The sequence below is a fragment of the Diabrotica virgifera genome, chromosome 7 (genome assembly GCF_917563875.1).
Source record: "Diabrotica virgifera virgifera chromosome 7, PGI_DIABVI_V3a".
NCBI lineage: Eukaryota > Metazoa > Arthropoda > Insecta > Coleoptera > Chrysomelidae > Diabrotica > Diabrotica virgifera.
Window position 1 is genome coordinate 22,342,237 of NC_065449.1, and position 11,077 is coordinate 22,353,313.

The 11,077-nt window shown below is 31.0% G+C and overlaps 1 protein-coding gene across 1 annotated transcript in view; it reads right to left on the bottom strand.

Moving 5' to 3' along the window:
- Window positions 1–8,614, bottom strand: part of LOC114325987 (rho GTPase-activating protein 92B) — a 95,152-nt gene extending 86,538 nt beyond the window's left edge. The window contains exon 1 of the mRNA XM_028274146.2: window positions 8,264–8,614. Within this exon, the coding sequence (XP_028129947.2) occupies window positions 8,264–8,316 (53 nt within the window). The 5' untranslated portion in view covers window positions 8,317–8,614. The remainder of the gene's footprint in view (window positions 1–8,263) is intronic.
- Between the last annotated feature and the right edge of the window lie 2,463 nt (window positions 8,615–11,077).

Consider the following 11,077-nt stretch of genomic DNA (forward strand, 5'->3'; position numbering starts at 1 on the left):
CTTAGTACTTTTTCGATAAGCCAGTGTTTATCGACATATTTTGAATATTTGTCGAATCCACCACATATTTGTATATGGTAAGTACGATTATAGAGACCTGTTAATAATCTGAAAATTTATTTATAATTTACATTTTTAGGTATATTTTGGAAAAGAAGCCACATCTCGATAAAAGGTGACTTGTCAAAAAAAGACTAAGAGGCAAAAAAGTTTTAAAAACACTGTGTTTAACTAATGGTACCACGATAATAGTTTAATTGGAACGTATACAAACATTTGGGGGGTTTAAAGGAACAAAACCCCCATAAACTTTTTATGTAAACATATTAAAAAAGAACAACATTAAAAAAGAACAACATTAAAAAAGAAGTCGCATCTCGATAAAAACTGGCTTATCGAAAAAATACTAAGAGGCAAAAAAGTTTTAAAATGTTGTGTTTAACTAATGGTGCCACAATAATGACTTAATTGGAACGTACACAAAAGTTTGGGGGGGGGTTTAAGGGAACAAAACCCCCATAAAATTTTTATGGGGTGGACAAACTTCACTATAATTTTGTTTTAAGATGTTCCTGCTATATGAATGATACATGTCCATTTTCAATAAAAAATCTCTCATAGTTTTTGATATATTGAAAAAAATCGATTTTAATTTTGTAACTTCAAAGGGCTGTAACTTTTTTTATGAGCACATCTGTACTAAGGTAAATTAGGTTCAATCGAACTATTTTTGACCCCAAAATGTGTGGTATAATTTATGACCAATCTTTTCGGGACACCCTTTATGTACTCTACAAGAAATAAAATGGAATAGAATATGTTAATATATTATATATAGCGAAGTGGAAATAGATAAACCAGACAATGACTGAGTTGCAATAACAATACATAAAGTACCAAACCAACTATGTAGTATCAGACAGAAATAAAACAGAATAGCAATGACTAATGCTACTTTTATGAAATAAATGAATACTACAACTGATCCTTATAGGCTATTGATTATATTCAAAATAAGATAGTTAAAAGGAACTACAACGTTAACGGGGTTTTATTATTTCATATGGTCAATGGGCATCTATATATGAAAAAACCGCAAAGTGCTACCATTTAAAGGAGTGCGTTTTTGAGAAATGGGTGAATTAGTCCCTGGGCACAGGTTACATTAGGGTGAGTTCTATGCACTTTTGGTACAAACATATCTACATAAAAATTGTTCCTGGTTAAATTTCCTATCTAAATATCACTTTTTAAAGTCAATGATACTTTTTTTACAAAAATATATTCAAAAGAAAAAGCACAAAGAAACCCAAAAGAAAGAAATTTTGTTTTTTGTCCCATAACTTTTGTCCACGAGGATATAGGTAAAGACATTGCTTAACAGAAAAAAAACCTACATATTTCTTCTTTAAAATATTGTTTAGTAGAGGTAATTAGGATTTATAGTTTTCGAAATATGATTTTTCAAAGTTCTCCACTCACAGCAATTTTGGGCAATTTTCCTTGTTGCTTCGCAAATATTGTTCTGTAACTTTTTTCTACGTAACTTTAGGTATATGCAATGGTACACGTAATAGGAATAGAAATCAATTACTTACCTTTAAAATGGTCTACTGTATAACGTGTACGAGTTTTTTTTAAGAGATTATGGTTTTTCGAGATTTTATACTTTTAACGATTTTTTATAATATAATATAAAAATAAAGTAATATTATTATATAATATATTAGATATATAATGCCCAATATAAAAAATATTATTTTTTACATTTTTTACGATTATTTTTGAAATTTCTCATTATAACTTTTTTTTTTCTACATTTAGGTATATATTATATTATATAATAAAAAAAGCTTATTTTGTTTACTTTAAAATGGTGTATTACAAAAAATTCTAGGATTATTTTTGAATAAGATATTTTTAAAATGTAATAAGTACTTGCAACGATTTTTGATTTTAGGATTATTTTTTAAATTTCTCATTATAACTTTTTTTTCCTTGTACATGAATATACTATATATTCTGTACATGAATATACTGTTCTTTAAAATGGTGTATTGTATCATCTATATTTAAATAATGGAAACCGAGTGATTCTTTGAAATTTTTTTACCTGTATTATTTAAAATTATTTCTTTTACAAAAATTACATAAACATTAGTCTTTATAGAAATACATCACTTTAGAATAGAAAACATCACTTTAGTTAAAATTATTTAAACGTTGACATTTAAAAAATTTTCAAAATCAAAGTCCATGTCTTTGTTAGCATTAGCTTCAATATCTTAGTCTGACACCTCAGTTATAGAGTTCCCACAATTAGTACCCATGCACATGCACCCTTTGCAGAATACTGAAAAACTAATTCCTATCTTCCTACAACCGCAGTTTTTTGTACATCCTTTGGTACATTTACATGCTATTTTTTCAAGCAAAGCTTGTGGTGCAGGAGCTTTGACACAAAATATTTTAATTAATCCATATTTTGAAGTTTGCCCGGCCGAGTCAAGTGGATCCAAAGTATTACCTATAAAAAATAAGATTCACTCATAACACACAATCACATAAAAAAGTTATAATGAGAAATTTAAAAAATAATCCTAAAATCAAAAATCGTTGCAAGTACTTATTACATTTTAAAAAAGCTTATCTTATTCAAAAATAATCGTAGAATTTTTTATAATACATACACCATTTTAAAGTAAACAGAATAAGCTTTCTTTTTTATTATATAATATATACCTAAATGTAGAAAAAAAAGTTATAGTGGGAAATTTAAAAAATAATCGTAAAAAATATAAAAACTCGTTAAGTATAAAATCTTGAAAAAGATAACCTCTTTAAAAGAAGTCCTCTTATATGTACCATTGCATATGCCTAAAGTTACGTAGAAAGAAGTTACAGAACAATATTTGCGAAATAACAAGGAAAATTGCCCAAAATTGCTGTGAGTGGCGAACTTTGAAAAATCATATTTCGAAAACTGTAAATCCTAATGACCTCTAACAAACATCATTTTAAATAGAAAATATGTAAGTTTTTTTTCTGTGAAGCAATGTCTATACCTATATCCCCGTGGACAAAAGTTATGGGACAAAAAATAAAATTTCTTTCTTTTGGGTTTCTTTGTGCTTTTTCTTTTGAATATATTTTTGTAAAAAAAAGTATCTTTGACTTTTAAAAGTTATATTTAAATAGGAAATTTAACCAGGAACAATTTTTATGTAGATGTGTTTGTACCAAAAGTGCATAGAACTCACCCTAATGTAACCTGTGCCCAGGGACTAATTCACCCATTTCTCAAAAACGCACCCCTTTAAATGGTAGCACTCCGCGGTTTTTTCATATATAGGGATTCATTGACCATATGAAATAATAAAACCCCGTTCACGTTGTAGTTCCTTTCTATAGTACATAATCAATAGCCTATTAAAGGCAAAATAGATATAATGGAGATATAGATATCAAATTAATGCAGGACAACTATTTAAGTTGCAGTAGACCGAAAAGCCTTCGAAATGGGGATCGCCAACATTGAATAATTCTGATATGAATTCAAAGAAGAAAATACCAAAACTGTACTTACTTATATAAATACAACTGTAATTGTACATGTTTCTGAATCTTATCTGTAAAAATGAAAACACAAGGGCAAAAAATAAAAAAAATTATCCATATTAAGTATCTGAAGAAACTTAATATTCTTAATAAACATAAACTGTATTGTATGTTATTAGCTGAATAAATCTAACACAACCTAAAATTTATAATTAAACATACTCATTATGAAGATAAATAAGAAATTATACTATTAAATGTTACCATTTTTAAGAGATAAAAGGAATTTATAAATATTTATAATAATTAGAACTTAATTTACAAGAATAATTTTATTTTTGATGCCGAATTTAATTATTAAATCAGAAAATAATGCTGAAGTGTATGTATATTGATAAAAGTTTATCTGTATTAAAGCACAGCGGATGATGAACTAATGTATCCATTATTGATGAATCCTTCATCTGTAGTAGGTACACACCAACTTTGTATCATTCATCTGACAAACTGTCCATTTTTCAAGCAAGGACATGAATGTTCCCTTAGGGAACAATGGGACCAATCTACTGAAATAAAACAACTCATAGGAAAAGGAAAAGCAAGATAAGTGTTCGTATAGATGAGGTCTCTTTTCAAAAGTGATGATTTACTAGTTGCTACCGAAATCCCTATCATCAGATGCTATGTATTTTCTCCTTTATTATACAGAGTATAGGCCTGGATACTTTCTGAAGCTTCTTTATGTAAACATGATGAGGCCTTCCAGACAGTGGCGGATCCAGGGGAGGGCGATGGGGGCGATCAGCTCCCCCCTCTCAAACCAAGTTATATATAAAGATTATAAAATCATTCATTTATTCATTTATTTTTCATAGAAATTTAGCCAATCGGCCCGCCCTCTTGACGAGGCTGGATCCTGCTGGATCCGCCACTGCTTCGAGATGTGGTGTTACAGATGCATTTTCAGAATTTCATGGGTGGAACAGAATAACACAATCCAAGAGCGCAAATTATTTTGACCTTATTATGAGAAATGAACAGAGATATAGCTTGTTGCAACTCATTCTTCATGGTAAGGTATTTGGAAAGAGAGGACTGGGGAGAAGAATATATTAGCATCAAAAGCTGAGAAAGTGGTTCAATACATTTTCAACTGGAGTATTAACAGGTTGACTTCCAGGCGGTCGTATACGATCAACAGTTCAATAAGTACTTCATGCCACGGCGGTCGTATATGACCGATTTGATACAGTCTGTGATATAGTTCCTGTTTTGCCAGACGTCATGTAGAGAAGCGGATTTATTGCAGTGTTCGACCGCTGTGGCATACAGTCGACGCACATACATAACAGTTTTCATTTTGGCAGAATAGGAGACTGAAATGTTATCGAAATTTTGACATGTCTTTATTTTGAGTAAAGAATATGAAAATGTAAAAAATATTAATTATTCCGAACTAAATAACAAACAAAAGTTAAATAGAACATGAAAGAAATTAAAAATTATCAGCTTTTTGGAATGTTTGTTGAAACAATGGTGTGGTTGACCTTTACAAATGTCACAGTAAGTTACTACTTTTTTGACCCGATTTTTTGTTACATTTCCCCGAATCTTCTCTTTACAACAACTTTACTGTATTTTTCATTTTATCATATGGATTTCTCACCAAAGTATGAATTTGCATAGATCTCGAACAGAACAGAATGACCGCCTGGTACCATGGGAATAAGTTGTCGGCTACGCCCCAGCAGTTGTATTTGACCACTGACATATTTGGTGAAACATTAGTAATCGAAGTATTTCAGTTGGTTGCCAGATGCACTTTTTTAACTTGGCACCATGGGCTTTTTTAATAATTTTTTTTGGCAGTCAACCTGTTAAAAATAGCTGCCAGCAAAGTTAGAATAGCTATGCTAATCGCCCACATTTGGAATGGATAGGCACAGTAAGAAGAAGAATTATGTTTAAGTATCCTCTTATTAAACCTACTTTTTGATCAGGATGTAAAGCTAGAAAACCAATATAATTCTACATAATGGTTTGTGTTTCAAATATTACAATTAACCAAAAAATAAAAAAGTATTTTGAAAATGTGGTCAAATGGAAAAGTAGTAGGTACTGTTTATGTATGAAAACCATATTCCAGGCTTCAGATGATTTAATCACAGCTAAGTATTGAAAACATGACAAAAAAGTATTGGTAACTATTGGAGAAATAGATATATGAAAAATATAACCTTGAACTAAAAAAACTTAATTATTCATTTTGATTTCATTATAATAAGTTATCTTGGGAAGACCATTAAAACACACACTACACAAATATTTTTTAATTGCATTCTTTGTTTTAATTTTGTATTGTTAGTATTTTTACTTATCACACAATTGGTGGAAGTACTTATTATACTATATGTACTTATACAATATTGGTGGTTTAATTAGTGAGTCTTTCAAATTAACACCTTGGCTGCATTTAGAGATATTTATAAGCTTATGATGAGTGTTACGAGGCATATAGGTCTCATAGTGAACCTTTGCCACAGTGCATTACAATAGAGTCAAGGCAGCCACCCTATAGTGTAATACAAGGTCTATTTGTCTCATAATGCAGACAAGGTGTTAAGTGTATTAAAAAAGGCACAACAATTTGGACATATTACTGACTATTTATAAGGGGAACGAAGCAAAATGCAAAATTTTGAGGCATGTCAAAATTTTCAATGTGTTTTAAATGTATTCAATTTTTTCGAATCCTGAGAAAACTAAAATTTTTGAAAAATTTTAACGAAGAATGAAAGGATACTTTATTATTGAGGGCCGAAAGTCCCTTATAATAGAATAAATAAAAAGTTTCTTTTGAATGAAATACTTGCAATTAAAAATCACACTAAATTTTTTCTTTTATTTTCACCCCTGTAACTTATTAAAATAAACATTATGGAAGTTTTCAGGGACTTCCGGCCCTCGTTAATAATGTAGTCTCTCATTCTGCGTTTAAATTTTTCAAAAATATTATTTATTAGTTTTCTCAGGATTCGAAAAAAATAAATACATTTAAAATACATTGAAAATTTTGACATGAGTCCAAATCTTGCATTTTGCTCCGTTCCCCCTAAGTATTACTTGTTCTGAGACATGTACATGTTCAAAATGTTTTGTTTGGAATAGGATATTATAAATGGAAAGGAAGAGGATGACAAAGATGATCCTAAAACGAGGCCTAGTCACAAAAAAGGAAAGGATGACCCAGACAAAGATGGTTTGATAGCGTACAGGAAGATTTCAGAAAAGATGGAATTGATGGTTGGGAAGAAAGAGCAACAAATAGGGATGGAGCAGAATAGTAAGTAAATTTAATAGGCAAGGAGCAGGATTGGACAGGAAGCTACCCCACTTGATACAAGTTTTGTAATAGGTAGAGACAAGTGAAAAGATACTGAAAGAGATAACAGAACGATTAGTAAATGAAGTGTATAAGCTCTGTCTATAAATAAATCAGAAAAAAAGCAAGGTTATGAAAGTAGGAACAGAAAGGGGGATGGGACAAAGAAGGTAAGCACACAATTGGGAGAGTTTAAGTTTGAGGAGATAGACGAATTTGTATATCTAGGAGCCAGGATAACAATCAAGTGTGAAGAAATCAAAGAAATTGATGCTAGATTAAGTAAAGCGAATTGATCTGCAGGAGCCATGAATTATTAAGCTAAGATCACTAATATCATTAGCCACTAAGATCAAAGCAGCTGTTATGGAATACGAAATACAGGATTTACAAGACTATAATAAGAAACACTACAACCAAACAACAAAAGAAACAGTAAGCAGATGGGAAAGGAAAATACTCAGAAGATATAGGAGGTAAGAGAACAGAGGAAGGGTGTATAAGAAGGACAAACGAGGAAGTTTATAATATTTACAAAGAACCACAAATAGATAGCATAATAGTTGCAGTGGCTGGACCATATAGAAAAAAAGAACGATGACAGAGTGGTCAAGAAAATAGCATGGAGTGTACTAGACTTCATTTGAATACAAAGATTGCAATGGGCCGGACATGTGATAAGCATGAGCATGGGAGAGGATAGGCTACCAAAAAGAGCACTGAATGCTAGAATGCAGGAAAAGAGACCGGTTGGAAAGCCAAGAAAGCGCTGGGAAGACACAGTAAACAGCGACGCACAAGCCCTTTTAGGAGTCCGTGTATGGAGAAGAGCAGCCACAGACAAGCAAGGGTGGAGGCAAAAAACAAAGGAGGCCAAGGCTCAATTTGGGCTGTAGTGTCGTAGAAGAAGAGAAGAAGTATACCAGATTATAAAAAAAAAAGAGAGGAAGACCATGAAAGCGATGAAGAGAGGCCGTAGTAGAAAACCTCAAATATTATGGGAAATAAACTGTAAATAAAGCATTACAACATAAATCGATTCTTGTTAAGTTTGTAAAATGCAAATCATCAAAATTAGATGACAGGGAAAAATCCACATTAGAAGACATCAATAAAACACTTTGTAGCTACTGAATAAGTATATAGATGTTATAATTTACATATTTATCTATTATACTTATTCAAAATCTGCATCTTATCGAAAGACACATAATACCTGCCTTCATTTGTTGCACTTGAATAGGATTGATAAGATAGTGTTACAGCAGATAATATGCTCACAACTATATATAAATCAGAAAACAATAAAACTAAAACACTTACTTGAGAAAGGTTTGGTCAGCCAACTGCTTTACACGAAAGAACTGTTTCTTCATATTAATAGTCAGTCTATTCAGATCATCCTCTACAAAAGGTTTTACTATTTAATATAAATTGCTGATATGTTCAAAGTAGAACCGAGGGAATTCCTTCTTCTTCTTGTTGCAGCACCAATAATAAACGTATTATTTACAACACCACAGACATGCTTTACGAAAAATGCACAAATTTGTTCTTATTGCTCATCAACAACTTCTTATCGTAATCTCAAAAAATACTAAAAGATAAGAATTGAAAAATAGAAACAAGTAAATACTACAGTTCATGAAACTAACGCAAGATCACGCATCGCATACTGCTCAAAATAGATAGACGTTGACACTGACAGAAGTTATGACAGTGACAGTGACAAGAGGTGGGATGGGCAATTAAAGGGCTGTTCACATTTAGGAACAATTCATTGGTATTTTTATGGTATTTTAGCATTTAAATAAAAACTTTTTATTTGAAATCATTTTTCCTTTTTAATTTTGAAAAGTATATTTTGTTAAACAAAAATTTCTGAAGTATGTAAACTCGAACTTATGAAATTGGTATTTGATGTGTTGCCAATTTTTTAATTTAAATTAAACAAACCTTGAAAATAAAATTCCAGATTTAAAAATATAATTCTTTTTGCAGTGTATGTTAATAACCACTTCAAATATACATGGTTCCTCGTCTAAATAAAACAACTTCCAAATCAATAGCAACAAAATTTTTAATAGAAAAATTAAATTATCAAAAATTTAAATGTACACTTTATATCTTTATTCAGATTGTAATATTTATAATATTATGTGGATTACTGTATTAACAAACTAGTTGAAACTGTCTAATCATATATTTTTTTCATCATTAAAAAACGAATTGATTTGTTAAATATATTTTATTTTTAAATTTTTGGATATTATTTATAAGCAAAATACATGTAAAACTTTGGTCATTTTGGTTAACGGTGTAATAGGAGCTTTAAATTTAAATAAATAATTATTTTTATAATTTTACAAGGAAACTGAGGTTCTGTATGTATTAAACAGTATGTGTGTTTAATACTAGAAGTTTGTCCATTCAAACAGAGATGGCGTGTAAAAGCGGTTCAACTTTCAGGGTTCAATTTTTCAGCGCTTACAGGACTGGACTAAGTTACAAGACTAATGTTTTACTAAAAAAAAAAAAAACAGTTTACTTACTAACTTGTAATTTGTAATAATAAACTTCTACTGCTAATCTTACAATTTTTTCGTTTTTCTTACTTGATCTCATCCTTACATATAGGTACCTATATTTTTGGCTTTATCGCTTATTGTTATTCTCATGCATTCTTCTATTTTTTTTTAAATAATAAACTCTTAAAACAAAACAACATAAGTAGTTATTTCACAGAATAAATAACCACACAGAAGAGAAACTCCTGCCGAAAACGGTAACATAATTTTCATGTTCATGTGTCAACATACCTAACTGGTGAAACCTCACTTTTGCGACTGACGTGACAGTTGTTTATAGTTAAATTTTATATTTATATATGTGTTATTTTATATTTTATTTATATTTTATAGTTAAATTTTATATTTCATATTTAATTAATAACTACTTGTCAAAAATATTACCTAATTTAGAATGGTCTATTCCTTAGAACATCAAGTTCTATTCTGTAACTGGTGCACAAGGTCAAATATTTCGGTCCCAACAAAATCAATGGAAACGACAGTCAGATTCGCTTCTGTGTGGTTATTTATTCTGTAATTATTTCTACATTTAGCAATACTGTGAGAAACAGAAACCTAACTAAAATATAACATTTTATTCAAAGTAAAATCACAATTCTTAACAAATATTAAAAATAAAATCAAAAGGTAGCTAGGTATCTTCTTTTTTCTGTGCAATATTAGGTCCCCCGTTGGCAATTACATTAGCCATTTTTTCACGGTCTTCAGCTAAATCAAATAGCTGTTGGGCACAACGTATTCCTATCCAATCACGAATGTTCTTGAGCCATGACATCTTGCTTCCAATTCCTCTACAATAGTTCGATTTTACCTCTCATGGAGCTGAAGGATTCTGTACCAATAATCCTGCAGTATATTTTAACCTTTGTCGACCCTTCATCCTTGTTTAGAAGTTAGCAAGAACTTTGAAAGAAGGATTACTCCCATCTCCAAGGAGAAACTCTACGTCTCTGCGACCGTTTAGTTGTTCATTTTTTGTTGCGTACCTCCATAGTGAAGAAGTTGCCATTGCTTTGAAACTCACGTGCGTCCATTTGGAGGTGGTGGTATTATGGTTTGGGCTGGAACCTGTTTCGGTGAAAAACCTGACTTGTACCTTTGCCAGGACACTATGAATGGTGCAATGTACAGGCGGGACATGTTTAAGCATACTATTGCTAATTTTCATGCAACCATTGGGGACTGTTTTTTTTCTTGACGATAATGCTCTAACATAATAGATGTGCAGTTGTCGAAAAAAGTAGATATTTGCATGGAATTCCTCATTTGGCATTACCCCCGCCCTCTCCAGACCTCAATCTCATTGAACATGCTTGGGACATGCTACAAATACGACTTACAGCTCATGTACCTACTACGCAGACTCTTCAGCAACTTCGACAATTGTTTAAAAATATCTTCATAATTTAATAAATAGTAAGCCACGTAGAAGTCAAGCAATAATTGATGCCATTGGTGGATATACTACTTCTTCTTCATAATGTGCCTATCCGTGACGAATGTTGGCTTAATCTTATCTGCAGCAGCGCGAAAAAGCTGCACATAA